Source organism: Phaseolus vulgaris, chromosome 3, assembly GCF_000499845.2.
Source record: "Phaseolus vulgaris cultivar G19833 chromosome 3, P. vulgaris v2.0, whole genome shotgun sequence".
Classification (NCBI taxonomy): Eukaryota; Viridiplantae; Streptophyta; class Magnoliopsida; order Fabales; family Fabaceae; genus Phaseolus; species Phaseolus vulgaris.
Window position 1 is genome coordinate 48,833,688 of NC_023757.2, and position 17,978 is coordinate 48,851,665.

General features: G+C 31.0%; 1 protein-coding gene across 1 annotated transcript; it reads left to right on the forward strand.

Moving 5' to 3' along the window:
* Positions 1 to 4,420: 4,420 nt before the first annotated feature.
* On the forward strand, positions 4,421 to 8,993 carry LOC137808362 (glycine-rich RNA-binding protein 4, mitochondrial-like). Its single transcript, XM_068609432.1, has 4 exons — positions 4,421 to 4,632; positions 4,757 to 4,825; positions 8,483 to 8,589; positions 8,663 to 8,993. Exons 1-4 carry the CDS (start codon positions 4,500 to 4,502, stop codon positions 8,768 to 8,770), a joined length of 417 nt encoding a protein of 138 aa, XP_068465533.1. The 5' UTR covers positions 4,421 to 4,499; the 3' UTR covers positions 8,771 to 8,993.
* Positions 8,994 to 17,978: the final 8,985 nt, after the last annotated feature.

The window sequence follows — 17,978 nt, forward strand, 5'->3', positions numbered from 1 at the left end:
GTAGCGTCGAGGCTTCTATACACGGATCGGAGTCGTTGATAGTGTGGTCGAAGTCATCTGTGAGGGTAGCATCCTCCTTGGCTGGGATGGGAGATACAATGGGTTGGTTGACGATGCATTCATCTAGGTTTGAGGAGGCAACTTCATGAAGAAAATGTGGGTCCGTTCCAGTTTCTAAAGAGTTGGCAATAATTGGGTTTTTGCAATGGTGGTGTAGTGTCCATCTTTTTGGCTTCAAAATATGGAAATTTATTTTCGAAAAAATGTACATCACGAGAGACAAAGAAAGTTTATGTTTCCAAATCAAATAATTTTCATCCTTTTTGGCCATATGGATACCCGACAAACACACATTTTCGGCTACGACTATCAAATTTATCCCACTGTCTACTTTGATTATGAGCATAACATAATGAACCAAATACTCGTAAGTGCGCGTAACTGGGTACACATCCATGGATCACTTCATAAGGGGTTTTTCCTTTTAGAATGGAGGATGGTGTGAGATTGATTAAGTAGCCTGCAGTCAAAACGCATTCCCCCCAAAATTTAATGGGAAGATTGCCTTGTAACCGTAATGACCGAGCAACATTCAGTATATGTCGATGCTTGCGTTCGACGCGTCCATTTTGTTGCGGGGTCCCGACACAGGAAGTTTGGTGAAGGATACCTTGTTGAATGAAATATTGTTTTAGACACATGAATTTGGTTCCATTGTCAGAGCGAACCATTTTAACACATTTGTTGTATTGCCTCTCAACGAGTGTGAATTTTTTTTTCAAAGTCATTGATACCTCTTTTTTTTTCTTTTAACAAATAGATCCAAACTGCCCGTGAACAATCATCCACAATTGTCAAAAAATATGAAGCACCACAGGATGAAGGAGTTTTATAAGGACCCCATAAGTCACAATGAATTAAATAAAAAATATTCAAAGCTTGATGCGCACTTAAGAAAAACTTATCTCTCGTTTGTTTCGATTTTTCACAAACTTCACAAACTTTATTCAACTCATCACGAGTACATTTCCCACTTATATCAGGAAGCATTTGCACAATCTTAAATGACGGATGTCCTAATCTTTGGTGCCAAAGTGCTAGTTGATTTTCCATCTTGACATGACATGCTTGAGTCTTCCGTACCCCACGATACCAATAAAGCCCATCTTTCCGTTCACCTGCTCCAATCAGCGTCCTCGAAGTGCGGTCCTGTATAATACACAATTTATCAGTGAATGTTACAACACAATTTTCTTCATCCGTCAATTGAGGTACTGAAAGTAAATTGCATTTTAATTTGGGAACATAAAGGACATTTTTCAATTCAAGTCCTTCTTCAAGAGTCACTGTTCCCTGTTCGCAAGCTAGAACACGTTCACCATCGGGTAACCCTACGGGGCACCCTTGTATAATTTCCTTTTCACTCAAATTTTCCAGTGACCCGGTCATATGGTTTGATGCCCCACTGTCAATAATCCACAAATCCCAAATGCTCTTACCAGTCATTTTCTCTGATTCATTTGATTTTTGTTTGCTGGTCATATCAACCAGTACCTTCCATTGTTCATTGGTCAGACCTGCCATCTCAAGTTTTTTGTCGTCATTGTTGGCTTGACTGTTGCTTCCACTAGCGTGTGCCACATTTGCACGTGTCGGGTTACCTTTGTTTCGCATCCCTTGGCGTCCCCTGCCGTTCCATTTGCCTTCACTTTTTGGTCTGTCACCCCACCATTTGGGATATCCGATCAATTGGAAGCATCCCTTCATGTCGTGACCATTTTTACCGCAATGACTGCACGTCATTAATTTTTCTACCATATCTCCACGCCCTTTTTCTTTGTAGTTGGCCTGTATCGCGAGACCCACGACCAACCCCCTTTCTTTCGTTGATTTGACCATCATTCTCACTCTTTCTTCTTGTACCAACATAGCATATACGCGGTTCAGAGACGGCAATGGGTCTGAGGCCAAAATGTTTGATCTTACTGTTCCGTAGCTTGCGTCATCCAACCCCATAAGGAGTTGATGAACCTTCTCCTCCTCCCTTCGTTTTTCCAACTGAGCACCAATTCCACACTTGCATCCACGTACAAGATGGAATTTTGTCACTGTTAGCAAGCTCATCCCAAAGGACCTTCAATTTTCCAAAGTAAGTTGCCACCACCATTCCCTCCTGCTTGCATCTTGACAAGTCCGACCTTAGTTGTTGAATTCTAGGTCCATTCACGACCGAGAATCTTTCTTTAATGTCTTCCCACAAGTTATGTGCAGTCTCAGCATATGCTACTGTGGATCGTAAGCTTGGTTCAATGGTGTTTAAAATCCAAGAGACAATCATGGACTGCACGGTCCACCAATCTTCAAGGTCGGGTGCCTCATCCTCTGGTTGGATATGTGTTCCATCAATGAAGCCCCATTTTCTCCGGGCACGAAGCGAGATCTTTACTGCTCTTGCCCATTCGTCGTAATTTTCTCCGCGTGGACTTGCGTGATTATGTTTCCGGGATTGTCACTCGCGTTGAGATCATATGGCGAGTAGGTCTTCTTAGCACCTCCTCCTTCGTGCTCTGCTTTGTTGGCATTATTCTTTTCTGGTGCATCTGCCATGGTTGTGCATCGTTGCCTTTGCTTTGTGTTTGTCGGTATCAGAGTTTTGCGCTCTAATATTTTCTGTTTTATTCAGTCTTTCATCTATAGCAATGATATATATATATATATATATATATATATATATATATATATATATATATATATAACCATAGCATTAGAACCGTACATATTCTTTTTCTAACATAACATCTGTAATTAAGACTAATTATAGACCCATTAATAGTGATTATATTCCTATAATTAAGTCTAATTATAGACTCATTAATAGTGATTATATTCCTGTAATTAAGTCTAATTAAGTCTAATAATGATTTTGTCCGGTAATACATAGTGTCATTCTTGGTTTGTTAATTTTCATACAAATTTTATCATCAATCTACTTACACTTGAAAATAGGAACATAAAATATCACATAAAAAACCTCCTAAATCTATTCAATTACATTATAGCAAATAGGAACATAAAACATCACATAACAAACCTCCTAAATCTATTCAATCACATTATAGCATGACATTAATCCTGGTGTAAGATTTTGTAGAGAATTGCATCAAATCTACTTATAAAGTAATCCTACTATTTTGTATTTTACTTTTATTACAATTCACATAAAATGAACAATGATTGATATCATAAATAATAACATAAGATATCAAACTTAAAGTCAATTTGCTATTCATATTAACTTGTTTGTTTCTGATGTTGTTGAATCTTTGATAATTTCAACTTCAAACCAAGTCATGAAAGTATTGTTGTGATCCATCAACATTCATTTCTCTAATTGCCTTGAGTTTTTCTCCTTCACAGTGACTTTGTCAGCAAATAATTAAGTATAACCTTATTTTTATTATTCACTACACTTCTAAATAAGATTTGATTACCATATATATATATATATACATTTCGTGAGCACTTATTTTTTAAAATAAATTTAGATATGATGGTTAATTATACATAGAAAATGTATTACCCTACAATATTTGTCTTGAGATAAATATATTTAATTAAATATGCAAAAACAAGTGTAATCTTTAAAATATTTATTTGATTCCTTAAATATTATAAAAAAAACTAAATTGTATAGCATTTATGAAAATATTTATTTAGATCCAATAAGATTAATCTTCCTCAACATACAACTTGCAAGATAAAATATTTTTTTATATATATATATCTTTAGTTGATAAATTATCTTTAACTTATATATCAAATTAATATATAATAAAAAAATATAATTTTCTCCATGTTATTATTCCTAAAACACACTTTAATTGTTCTATATACGACACATTATCTCTCTTCCATCTAATTTAGACTATCTACGAAGATATAAATAATGTATCTTCTTGAATATGTACATTGATGATGTATCATTTATGTGAGAATTTTCGTTTTTAATCTTTAATCAATATACTAATAGTGCAAAACATATTTATTTTATGGTATTTATCTAATTATTTAAGTTAACTTATAAATTTTACACTAGAAGCCCTCCACTTATTTACGGGCTTTACAAGCTTATCCATTATATTATGTTATCAGGCCTTTCCATTTAAAGTCTCTCCAAAAATAAATAAAAAAAGGTGATACGTAAAGCACTAATTTTACTGTTTTCTATCCACTTAAAAAAATGTTTGATTATATTGTAAATTAAAAAAATTCGTCTCTAAAAATAAAAAAAACGTTATTTTAGTCAATAAATATTAAATTTAAGAAATTAATACTATACTTTTTAATTATTTTGAGGGACTATCTTTAAAAGAAATTGAAGGATAAAAACTAAAATTACCCCAATTTGAAAAACTAAAATCATTGCTAAAAAATAGGTGGGAAACCAAAAGCTTTGTTTGAATGTAAAAACACATAGACGTGGTTGTTGATTTGGAAGTATGAACAGAAAATCTCTGGCGTTTGTTGCTACAGCCATTTCGACAAGGTTTCGCGTTCCTCTTCCTCAAACTCAATGCCAATTCTACTGTTCTCCACCCTCTCATCCTTCATCCAACAAGCTCTTTGTTGGAGGTCCTTCTCTCTCTCTCTCTCTCTCTCTCTCTCTCTCTCTCTATATATATATATATATATATATATATATATATTCTTCTATTTTGCTCCTTCTTGATTTTTATTGACTCCGAGGTTCTTTCAGGGTTGTCATGGTCAGTGGACGAGAAGTCGCTCAAAGACGCTTTCTCTTCCTTCGGAGACGTCACTGAAGGTAAAATGCGCCTTGATATTTTTCTAGGTCTTTCTCTTTTACCCATATTTCTGACATGAATCTACGTGTTCGACGTTTTGTCTCACTGAAGTGTTGTTGCAAAAGTTGGGACTAGTGGTTGTCTAGAAGTGTAATTTTGTAACGTATGAAACTTAATAGCTTGTTTAAACGGGACTGAGATGTCATTATATTAACTTTTCTCTACTCCCTCATTTTCTTTCCACCATTCCAAACAACACACTTTGAAACCTTGATTCTCTTTATATCTGTGGTCGCTTCTACTTTTGATCTGTTAATTGTTGTGGCACTTTTCAATTTTTTCTTCTTTGTTCTTGTATTTCATCTGCATTTGCTCAATTTTGTTTTTTCTCATCTCATCTCACAAATTTGACGGACTGTCATGTAAGTTGCACTTGTGGTGAGTTCGCGTTCACCTAAGTGAATGGGACAATAAGATTATACATACATGTTAACACGTGCACCAAAATTCGAATTCTGCTACGTAAGATGTCCCTTTGTAAAATTAATTTAGAGAGAAAAAGTTGAACTCAGTTTATCTGTATTATTCTCATCAGTCAGTGATGTACAGGTACATGGGTTTATGTGCAGGGAAAAAATAGTAACTAACTAATTCTAGTAACCGACAGCTAGATTCAATTAACTAACTAATTCCCTCCTTTTTCCCGTTTCTGTTTCTCATCATGTAATACCCCACTTGCTGAGGACTGGTAAATATTGACCATTCCCAGCTTAGAAACCAACTGATGGTAGGTATCACTGGATGGAGACTCTTATAGAAGACATCAGCAGTTGATCACCGGTAGAAATGGAAATCAAATTCATGATGAGGATTGCAACATGTTTCTCCGGAACTATGTGATTGTCAATGTCTAAGTGTTTAGCTCATTTATCAAATACCAGGTTTGCAGCAATACGGAGTGCACATTTACTGTCTCTGTATCGAACAGATTGCTTGACATAAGTGACATGTAGAGGAGATAATGTAACAACTGCTGTTTGTAGGAGGCAGAGGCAAAAGCACAAACTCTGCCTCTTATGAAGAACAAGCAGTGAACTTATAGAATGTGGTCCTTCCCAAATGTCCTAGCTCTTAAAGTATATGGTAGTCTCGTTTGCGTTGCAAAATGACAAATATCACAATTGTCTTTATTAATTTGTAAATTGTATAGAAGGAAAATGCTTACACAAATTATGAAGTCTAACAAATGAGTTATGGCCTAGACTAAGGAGCCATAAAAGCTGCCTTTGATACAGAACAAGGTTTAGAAACAATGTTACTTGTAAGGGGAACTATAGAAGGAAATATAAAATGCAAATCCCTAAAAGTAAAGCTATAAAATATTCCCTATCTACATAATGATATCTTCAATAGAAACATTATTCCAACAATGATCTAAGTGATAAGAGTCCTTGCTTCAAGCTCGCCAAACCAATCATCCTCAATTTTAAGTCCTGAATTGAACATGCATTATCAGCAAATAAAGATCTGCTATGTGCTTATTTTGCAAGCTGTGACGTGGACACCACGTTAAAATAGAACTGTGGCACAATTAACCCATGCTTAGGAATAAAATGCTGAAATTTTCACATCTCCAGCAAATCCAGCGTTAAAACATTATCATTTGGCATTTTAATTTTTAATTGATATGGTAGGCATTCTATTGTATGTTTGGAACAAAGATAAAAGAAGTGCACACTTGCTCAGTCCAGTCAACATTCTCTTTATCAGATAGACAAGAAATGACCTGGCTGATATCTGTAGATCCAGTAACCCAAGGATTTAAACTGTGCCTCTTTGAACTGCTGAAAACTTGATTTACCAATGTCCTTCATTTTAGACATGTACAAAGAAGGTCACTGTAGGAGCCCGTTAGAAATGTAGATAGTATGATTCTTATTTTTTGAAAAGGAGAAGAGGAAGACCAAAAAAGTGTTGGAGGAAGTCAAGGGAGATCTTAGGCTAAATAATATTTTTGAAGCTTTGGTTATTATTCGTAGAATCGTAGCAACTGTAGTGTGATCCATGTAGTCAACCTCCTACTCCCGGAAATCTTAAGTTTATTGAAATATTCTGTGACTGGATTTTTTTTTTTTGGCTTGAAATCATACATTTCTTGTCCAATTTCTGCAACTCTTACCAAATTTGCTTAAAGGAATCTCTCTTTAAAGTTCCCTCCAGGCATCGTAGGCAAGATCAACGTAAACTATACTTTCAAAAATCAAAGGTGATACAATTTTCAAGATCGAGGAGAGTACCTACCAAATTGTTGCATCTCTCCCAGAGGTCATAAATCTGATCAAACTTCTCTAACATTTGAATGCGTCAACAAATTTGAGTTTGTCCATCAAAATCAACAAACACTTAATTGAAAGAGCACAAATTGTTGTAATTTCCACCTGTTAGAGGAGGAGAAACTAGAGTCATGGTATTCTAATGAACAAAATTGGGACTGGTTGGGTTTGACTAGAGTTATTATGAATTGAATAGGAATTATTTTGGCTTGAGTTTTTGTTCAAATTCCCTTGATTGTTTCTTGGCATGGAAAAGATGAATGCAGTGGCAACAAAGCTCAACATAAACCAATTTTAGAGAGAAGTTGAACTCAATTGATTGATTTGTATCATTCTCATTGTGGGGTTGAGTTAAGCCCTGTGTCCAATTTCTAAGATAGTATCAAAGCCTATCTTAGATCTATTATTGGGCCACCTTCCAAGCTAGCAGTGTGAGGGGAGTGTTGGAAGCCACCTTAATTGTGGTCACTCCATTTCTGCCTTAGCTTTGGCTTCTTTGGGACTGCCTTAATTGCAATCTCAAGAGTGGTGGGTTAGTCCCACATCAACACTTACCGTCCTAGAGACAAAAGTCTCCCACAGAGAGTACTCCACTCCCAATTACACAACCTTCTATAATTTATAACAATAAATAAATAAATTAGTAAAGGGATTAGAATTCAGTTTTGGTATCAATATAAAGAAGATACATTTGGTATCAATAAATAAAGGGGTCATTATTTTTTAAAAAACCACTTTTGATTACTGTTTTTATTGTATAATAAAATAAATGTGGACACGGCAGAACGAGGCCTATGTTTCCAGTAGTATATATATACTCTTAATACATTATTTTCTCAAATAACTGTCATCCTACATTTTCTAGTATGTAAGTTACTAATAAGTTATCTTGTTCACATAATCCTAGAATTTCTAATACACAACTGTTTTATAAAGCAGTTATTTTCTACACCCTAAACTTGTGTAAAATTAATGGAGTATCAACTGCTTGGAAACCCAAAGGCTGTGCCATGTTGGGCGCAAATTTGCTAACACTAAGGAGAAACTTGGGCAATAGGACGACGATTGTTCAACCACGAATTACACAATTGGGAACAAAGTTGATGAGCCTTTCAGCGAGTCTGGTGATGAAAATAAGTTATTCTTAGGTTTGACAGTGTGTATATCGAGAGCTTTGAGTTGCCTTTAGCTGTTTTGTGAACAACCTCTTATATTTTTTCCACCATCTGATTTGTTCCTTTCGTTGATTCTCATAAATTCAATTTCAGTATACAATATAGCTATCCTTGAATCTGTTACTGTTTTGACCTTCTGCTCTAAATTCTTGGAGACCTTTTCTTGTAGTGAGGATAGTGTATGATAAAGACAGTGGCAGGTCTAGAGGCTTTGGATTTATCATTTTTTCAAATGAAGATGATGCCAAATGTGCAAAGGAAGCAATGGATGGAAAGGTCAGACATAAAGAATACCATATTATTTCTTTTCCTGTAGATGTTCCTTCTGAAGGTGATGTTTTCTTTGCAGGCACTGTTAGGCAGACCATTGAGGATAAGTATTGCACTTGAGAAGGCCCGAGGTGTACCAGTTGTAGTTCCTCGACTTTCAGATATTGGGCATTTGAACAGGCGCTAAATTTAATTTGCCTAGCCAAATCCGTTTAGGTAACATCGTATCAATTGTTAGCAGTTGACTACGAAATTTGTATTGATTATAATGATTAGCAGTCAGCAGACAATGAAATTTACTAGCAACTGGAATTTAACTTATTTTACAGAAACAATTGCATATTTTTGTTAGAATCATGAGTGCTTTTTGAGAAATAAAAACGATTTAGCCAAACTAAGCCCAAACAAAAGGGCATATTTAAGTAGCAGGTTTTTCTTCCTGCACCCCCTCATTTTCAACCTGCACCCCACTGTTGAGTCAAATGACACAACTGCCCTTCGTCTGCTTGTCCCTCATTGCACTCCACAACTGTTGTTGCCATCATTGCTTTCATGTTATCAATGTTTTAGCTATCAATTATTTAGATTCTAAAGTTTATAACTAAAATTTTGATAGTTAATTATATACCAATTTAGAATTAATAATTTTTAGTCTTTAAAATAATATATAATTTCGTCAATATAAATGTTTATTCTCTATTGCAACATTGCCTTCCCTCTAACCAAAGAGATTTGTTCAAGATAAAATATAAGTCAATATCAAGATCTCTTCGAGCATGATATAAAATTGTTTTCTTCACCAACCTTCTAACACAAAGGCATTTCAACATTGACCCAACTACCTGTTCTCTATGATATGCACTTTTACTATTAATTGGTGCAAAAGGCTATGCTACCTAGATAGATGAACACTATTAGCAATCAAGGATGTTGTGTAAAGATGGAACACATTGAAAGTTGAATGAAATGCAATTAATGTTGTCTATAATCAAGCTTGATAAACATAGAAAAAACATTAGAAGAGTTGAATATGCTCAACAGATAAAAACCATCTCTTAGCTTGCATTGTGCAAAAATACTACTTAGATGTGGATGAATCCTCAAAGCTTCAGAAAGATATCCCATAAACAAGAGCAGAGAATCTATCATATCCTTGGAATTGGAGAAGTCATCAGAAGAACACTGAGAGTGTTCATCTAGCTGGTTAGGAGAGTGAACCTAAACCTTGTACTCATCGAAAGACGTAACCCCTCCCAGAATGCAAGATGATTTGAAATAGGATAAAACATAAGTCTTGTATTTGTCAAAAGATGCAAGCACTTTCTAGTAGTTAGACTAAATGATTGGGAAAGACTTGAGTAAACTCAATGGTTAGTCAAGAGTGACTTGAGTACAAAATATTCAAGGGATTAGCCTAGAGTGGCTACGAGTCCAGAGAATACTCAAATATACTTTTCAACCTGGTTAAACTTGACTCGTTGGTCAAGAACTGGATGTTGTTTCTTTTTTTTTTTATCTCTTTTACATTATATGATATTATTGTCTATGCTAACTTAAGAAAGAGAGTAACTATGAACAAAAATTTGAAATATGTAATTTTGTTAATTATTAAGGTTGAGTTGCACCCCAAGGCAGACACAATATGGTTGTATAAGTCTAATAGTTTGAACTATCAACATCGGACGATGATTGCAAAAGAATTTATAAATTATTTAAAACACAATTTAATTTCCCTTTTTTAGAATCTAAAGTAATTGATTGTTAAAACCTTGATAGCTAATTAGATATTAATTTAGAAACTAGTTTATAATTTTTTATTAATAATAGAAATTACTTTAGATGTAAATAATTTTTTAGATTATAAAATAATATCTAATTTAGTCATTAATTTTTAATAATTTTCTTGTAGTGATATCTATCAGAATTAAGAATTAAAAGTAACATATTTCAAAAATTAAATTAAAAAAATACATATTTACGTAATGATATTTGTCTTATATTATCTAAATTAGATACTAATTTAAAGACTAAAAAGTTATTGGTATCTAAACTGGTTTCTATTATTAATAAAAAATTAACAAATAATTTCTAAATTGATATCTAAATTAGTTACTTAGGTTTTAGTTACTAATACTTTATATCCTAAATTGGTCTCTAAAATACTAATAGAAACTAATTTAAAATATAAAGTAGTAAGTAGCTAAAATCTTAGCAACTAAGAGATTAGATACCAATTTAGAAATTATTTTATAAATTTTTATTAATAATAGAAATTACTTTAGATATCAATAATTATTTTAATTTATAAAATAATTTTATTTTAGTCAAATAGTAACTAATTATTTTAATATTTAAAATTAATTTCTATTTAATAATGTATATACTATGAAATATCTACTACGGGATTTTGAATACCTAAATTTATTTCCGTATATGACGCAAATCGATTATATATTTCATCCACATTCAGCCAGTTTGTGGACATTGAAGCCTATTAAACTCTTCCAACCATATAATTTAAAGCATCTACTTAATAATCAAATACAACTAGCTAGCATATATGTAACAAAAAGGACTTTGGAGTCAAAAGTTTGTTCTGTAGAAACTAGTCACATGCAAAGTGGCAGTCATTGTTTGAAACAGCAACTTTGAAAAAACATAAAATGTAAGAATACCCTACATGCTTGGGAAAGCCAGAAATCCTTACTTGTCACGAAGGACAACAACTGTTGCTACATATGTGGTGCTTCTCTTCACCTCACCCATCACTTCTCTTCTCACTGATGCCTCTTAACTTGTTTAACTATCATTCAGTATAGCTGAGTACAGACCTTTACAGTGTCATGGTTTAGGACCATAGCAATAATTTGGTTCAACAATACTTTCACTTTTAACCATATCGTATCTAAGGTTTCTATTTACCACTCAACTAGTTTTCTTTTATCAAATCGGTTCATTTTGAAGTGAGGTAAAAACTGAAAATATCTTAAAAGAAAACCAAATAAAAGAAGTGCAAAACATCATGGAGAGCCATGAAGTAGCTCTTTTCCACCATGACTTCATCTTTAAGTTGAACATCAAGCTTTAATAATTTACCAAGAGATCCAAATGCATAACCACTTTTCATAATGAAAAATAATATTTTTCATACCTAAATATTGAACAAAATAAAATCTGTGTATATTTTTCATACCATGAAATTGAACAACATAAAAATCGATGCATGTATATTTTTAGATTCTGATAAGGAGTGTATATTGGTCCAAAATTATTTGATAGGTTTTACTAGTATGTTTTAAGTTCTTATATATATATATATATATATATATATATATATATATATATATATATATATATATTTCTAATAAAAATGAACATTCTTTTAAATATTTTTTATTATTTTGTTTCCTTAATTAGTACATATAAAGGACTTATTAGCATTTATTTTTATTATTTATTTGATTACTTTACCCAATTTTCTGAAATAATGATAGATCTTTGACTTATTGTATGGTTTTGGATAAGTATTATCAACAAGAGGTCATTTTAACCAAACACACATTGAACTCAAGTAGTTTCGAAATCAATTGATGATTGATGGATTAATTTCAAGGTGAAAGAAGAATTGAATTAATCATTGATATTAACCACCACTAATATACGATAAACTCATATTCGAAAATTTAACAACTGTATTGCTCGTTTGATTCATTTGAATTTTTCTTTTTTGAAATTTATTTTTGTTCTTAGACTTAATTCTTTTTCAAACTTATATCTATTTGTACGTATGGGTTTTTTCATAAAATTTTAAGAGAAAAATATAAAATAAAATTGATTTTTTCATAAATTAAAATTCGTTCATACATAAATTAATTTTTAAAATTGATTTCATATGATTTCTCTAAATTTTATTGTTAACACACATATATATTAATTTTAATCTATGAAAAAAAATCTTTTATTTCACTTTTTTTTAAATCCCTGTAAAACTATTTTGTTTCATTATTGGTTAGCAAGAATAACTTATGATTGAGAAACAACTAAGATTGTTTACCTAATTCTTTCCTACTATTAGACATTAGGGTTATTCTTCAATTGCTAACACGGTTAGCCCTTTCTCTTGATTTATGTGTTTGTTCTACTTCTCTAGGACTTGGTTTCCATAGGTATTAACGGTTGAATTGTAATTACATATTACAATTATTTTTATAATTAACATTTAAAAAATAATTTTACGTTGATTTAAGTTTTTAAAATATACTTTAGTTGAAAGAAACTTTCAATTTAATTAATTGTGAATTAAAAATGATTGAAAGTTATAATAGTTGGTAGAATTGGCATTTGATCTTTCTCATGTTAGATAATCATGTTTTCAAATAATTAGTTTTCTTAAAGCTAATCTATAGAAACTGTTGAAAACAGGGTTGTGATTTACGTTCTTTGTGGTTCACGTTATGCACACAAAATGAGTCAAGTTTGTGATTAATAATTAGTTAGGTGAGTGTTCTTTTCTACAATCTATACAAAATGTAATTTGTTGGGTTACACTTTACACTAACGCATGGGACAAGACAATCTCAACCCTTGGGAACCCACAGGACCTATAATTAAAACCAAATCAAAACCCCACAATTTAATATCTGGTTGAGAATAAAAAAATAAATTAAAAAATACAAAAATACAAAAATTATAACCATTATAATGAAATATTAAAAATCACTGAAACCAAAAACACTAAATTAATCACAATTAAAATATCTTACCAAAAAGTTACGTGCATGTAATTTTGCTTCCGACGCTTCATGAAGAAATTGAACATGTTTCTGTCTATCTTGTCCTCTTTTCTTTGGCTTTCATGTTTAGAAATTGGATAGAAATAATCATTACAAAGCTATATGATTGCCCTAAAGTCACTCCCACAGGTATGTGTGATTGCATGAAGAAAAATAAAAAGGAAACGAGTCAAAAGTTAAACAAATTATTGTATGTGTGGTAAGTTTTTTTCTTCTTGTTTGAGATGAGAAATTGCGTAAAGCTAACACCAGCTTCACAATGAAATGTTTACCGAGGAATTTTTCAATGAATCCCTTTTGTTTACATAAAAGGGGCCACAATAAATGATTTATTAATTAGGAGAAGGTGACACTGTATTTGGGAGGGTATTGTGGCTTAATCAATCCTTGCCTTTCATGCAAATTGCATTCATTCTTCCCTAATCCAACCTATATTCATAAAAAAGCAATCACCCAATTATACCTAAACAAAATTGCTTTAAAATGTTTATAAATAAGATTGTATATATAATTTTAAATTTTATTAAGTCTAAAATTAATAAATACGATTCAATACTTTGAAGGGAGTCTTTTTAACTTTGATTTGTTAAGAATAGTGTTTTAGGGACATTTATTCAACCATGTCTTTTTCACTGCCTTTACTTTAGTTATAACTTGAATTTCAATATTTTTTTTAAAAGAAATTGTCATTAAGTAAAAATAACATTACTTTATATTATAAAATATTTATCATGATTTTAAATATAACTTGTTTAAATATATAATTGTTACAAATTTTATTTATAATACAATTTTATTTGTTTTTCAAAAACGCTACTGAATTCTCAATTTGTTTTTGTATATTTTGCCCCCTTTCACCTAATTGTACATTTTGAGTTTTTTTTTTAAAAATGAATATTGAATTTTGCTCAAATAATAAAAAACTTTAATTAACTCGTACTTTTTATATATTTTTAATTTACTTGATAGATTTGTTTTGAAGTTAAGAAAAAAAAAACGCTACTAAATATGCTTTAGCTATCATTAAAAAAGCAACCACTAGATATACTCTAAGCTATCCTACACTTGACCTCTCATCAATAAAAAATATTTTTCTATGCTACTCACTCTTAGGTACGTTTCTATTAAAAAAAACGTTGAAAGATGAAAAAGAAGAAAAGTTAGAAAAATAAAATAAAATTATAAATACAAAAAATGAAAACACTTCTACGTTTTAGACATCCTTCGCTATATAGAAGATATTTGCGTGAAAACTGCAATGATAATTGATTATGAATAAAAACATAATCAATTACATTTTAATACAATTAATTATTTTTATACGATAAATTATTATTAATATTTTATGAATGGTTTTATTTTTATCTATAATAAAATAATTAATGAAAATAAATAAAATTAAAAGATGGAGACACTTGAAAATGGTTTCTAAAAACTTGCACCAACCTTTAGAAGGGTTAGAGTACAATACAAATCCACAAATAATCAAGAATCTAACAAAGTTCCAGAACTTGCTAAAAATGATTCAGGTAATGTAATCCCAACTATAAACTTATTCATATAGTATGAAACAAAATTGATTAAAATCTTCAAACGGACTCAGAATTTTTTTTAAAAAAAATAATGAAGAGCAGACAAAGTAATTATTGCGTTCCATTTCTTTATGAAATTGTAGGCCTGTCTTAAGAAAAAACAAAGAGAGAGTGATGACAAAGCATCTCTTTTCCCCCCTCCAAGAATCGAATTAAATGATAAGAAACAAACACTGCAATTTTAATATTCTTAAATTCCTGCAAAAAGTTTAACAGTGTTCCAAGTAATAATGGTTTGGATCCAAGATCACATATATAATGTATGTTACACATTTATTTGGTCACGTCATCGAATAACACGAGAAACACACTGTGATTCCAACAAAAGTTGAATTATTGAAGTCACATTTATTTAATTCATAAAAAAAAAACCATAGTAATCATCATTGTATTTTTTCAGAAAATAACAAAAATATGATCATCACTGTAGGTCACAGGTCTTGTTGCAGTGATCATAACTTTAATCATAATGTTGAAATAAAAATTATCCTTTAATCACCCCAAGATAAAAGATTTCATAACTTTTTAGATATATAATTGTCAAAAATAATTTAATACCATTTTATTGTAATAATTTTTTTTATCTATTTGATCTTATATGATTTTTACAATATTATTAACATGAATATGTGTACCTTGATCTATGAAGATTTGTTCTTCAATATGTTGATAAAAGATGATCGGTTTTCTTCTTTTTGACCTTTTTCTCACTTTTACAAGACTTCCTGATGGAGAGAAAAATGTCTCAAGTACTTGGTAGAAGGATGATCAATTTCTTTCTCTTAAAAAACCGCACATCCCATAAATGTGCTTAAATATAGAAAACAATTTTTTTTCAAAAATACCTTTTCAAATTTCAAATTTGAAAAGTAACTACCTTCCAAATTTAAAATTTAAAAAATAACTACTTTTCAAATTTCAAAAGTAACTAATTTTCATGATTTTAAATCACATATATGCCACATAGGACATATATGCATATCTTACATTCTCCCACTTGGCCAATGTGGCAGAACTCCGTTAATTGAAAATAAGCCATAAATATAAGGTTGAAATATCTTAAGCATTGGTTATATCATTATATCATTATTAAGTATAGGCTAATATGAGTCTTAGCGGTTTTATGTCATTAGATCAACATAATTCCTTCTAAGTACTACAATATTAGTTTTCTACTTAATATGACCTATAAATGAAAGGCATGATGGTCCAACAATAATGTCTTAGTCAAAGACAAATCCTATTATATCAACATAACTCATTATGTGTATACAATAACTAATTAAATAAACAGGATGCATTAAATATCAGAAACAATAATCTAATGACCTCAAAGTGTCAATTCATAATACTTAATCATAATGTTAATAAGGATTTTTAGATACACCATTCTTTCAACATGCTCATTAAATGTCTTTGGTGGCAGACCTTTCGTCAAAGGATCTGCAACCATAAGATTGGTGCTAATGTGTTCAATTGACACCCTTTGTTTTTGAACTTCTTCTTTAACGGCAAGGTATTTCAATTCCATGTGTTTAGCATCCTTTGAATACTTGTCGTTTTTAATAAAGAAGACTGCTGCGATATTATCACAATAAATTTTCAGCAGCTTGACAATACTATTGACAATTCCAAGTCCTGAAATAAAGTTTCGCAACCATAATCCTTGAACAGTGGCCTCAAAACATGCCACAAACTCAACCTTCATAGTGGATGCAGCAATGACAGATTGCTTCGCACTCTTCCGTGAGATTGCTCCTTCAGCTAAAAGAAACAAATAGTCAAATGTAGATTTTCTTGTATCCACACATCCAGCATAATCTGAATATCTTATCACCTCAAGGTGATTGGATCTCCTATAAGTGAGCATGTAATTTTTTGTTCCTTGCAAATATCTCAATACTTTCTTTGCAGTTTTCCAATGATCTAATCCTGGATTACCTTGATACCTGCCCCGCATTCCAACAACAAAACTAATATCTGGTATGGTACAAGTTTGAGCATACATCAAGCTGCCAACAATAGATGCATAAGGAATCCTTTCCATTTCCTTGCGTTCCAACTCATTATTTGAACATTGCATAAGGCTAAACTTATCCCCTTTCTGAATTGGAACGACACTTGCAAAACATTTTTCCATCTTAAATCTCTCTAGAACTTTATTAATATATGATTTCTGAGACAAAACTAATAATCCTTGTGATCTATCACGAATAATTTCAATTCCAATCACATAGGATGCCTCACCCATATCTTCCATTTCAAAGTTTTTTAAGAGAAATTTATTGGTTTCATGTAATAGTACATATATGTATATCTTACATTTATCACTTTTAATATGACACAAAAATAACAAAAAATAACAGTAGATATCCTTAATATCTATTAATCTTTTAATATATAATTAATAGTACCAATGTTGGATTAAAAATCCAACACCTTTGTGTTATACTATTACTCTTTCAACTAGATAATATTAGTTATGAATTTCTTCTTCTACTTTTATTTAATAGTGATGATATTTATCTCCACGAGTGAATAAATAAGAAATGGCTATCCATGAAAGATACATTCCTATCATCAATGACCTTAGTTCTCATGTGTGAAATGAATATGGAAAAGTATTTGTTAATTAAGGAAATACACTAATTTCATATTTATTATTAGAGTCGTTAATATATAAAATGTTAAATTTTTTCATCTTTATCACAAGACCTTATAACTTTTATTTTAATTATAAAGTTTTATGAGACTCATTTTAATCAATTGATTGATTTGGTAGATGATATTTTCCAAAGACAGAAATAAATCATTTTACTTTTAAAATTTAGGATCTTATTTAAAATTGAGATTTAAATTTTATATCAGATTAACATATTTTAATAAAAAAATATTATTAGTTTCAAATCTTAAAGGTATCATTATAAATATAATTTTTAAAATAAAAATATCTTAAATTGCTCATTTAGCACTCAAAAAATTTTATTATTTAATTTCGTAAAATAGACAT

Bases quoted from the DNA above. Each gene is read 5' to 3' on its own strand.
- LOC137808362 (XM_068609432.1), top strand. From the start codon at position 4,500: ATGAACAGAAAATCTCTGGCGTTTGTTGCTACAGCCATTTCGACAAGG. The intron at 4,633-4,756 runs GTCCTTCTCTCT...AGGTTCTTTCAG, and splicing joins CAACAAGCTCTTTGTTGGAG to GGTTGTCATGGTCAGTGGAC. The intron at 8,590-8,662 runs GTCAGACATAAA...TTTTCTTTGCAG, and splicing joins AGGAAGCAATGGATGGAAAG to GCACTGTTAGGCAGACCATT.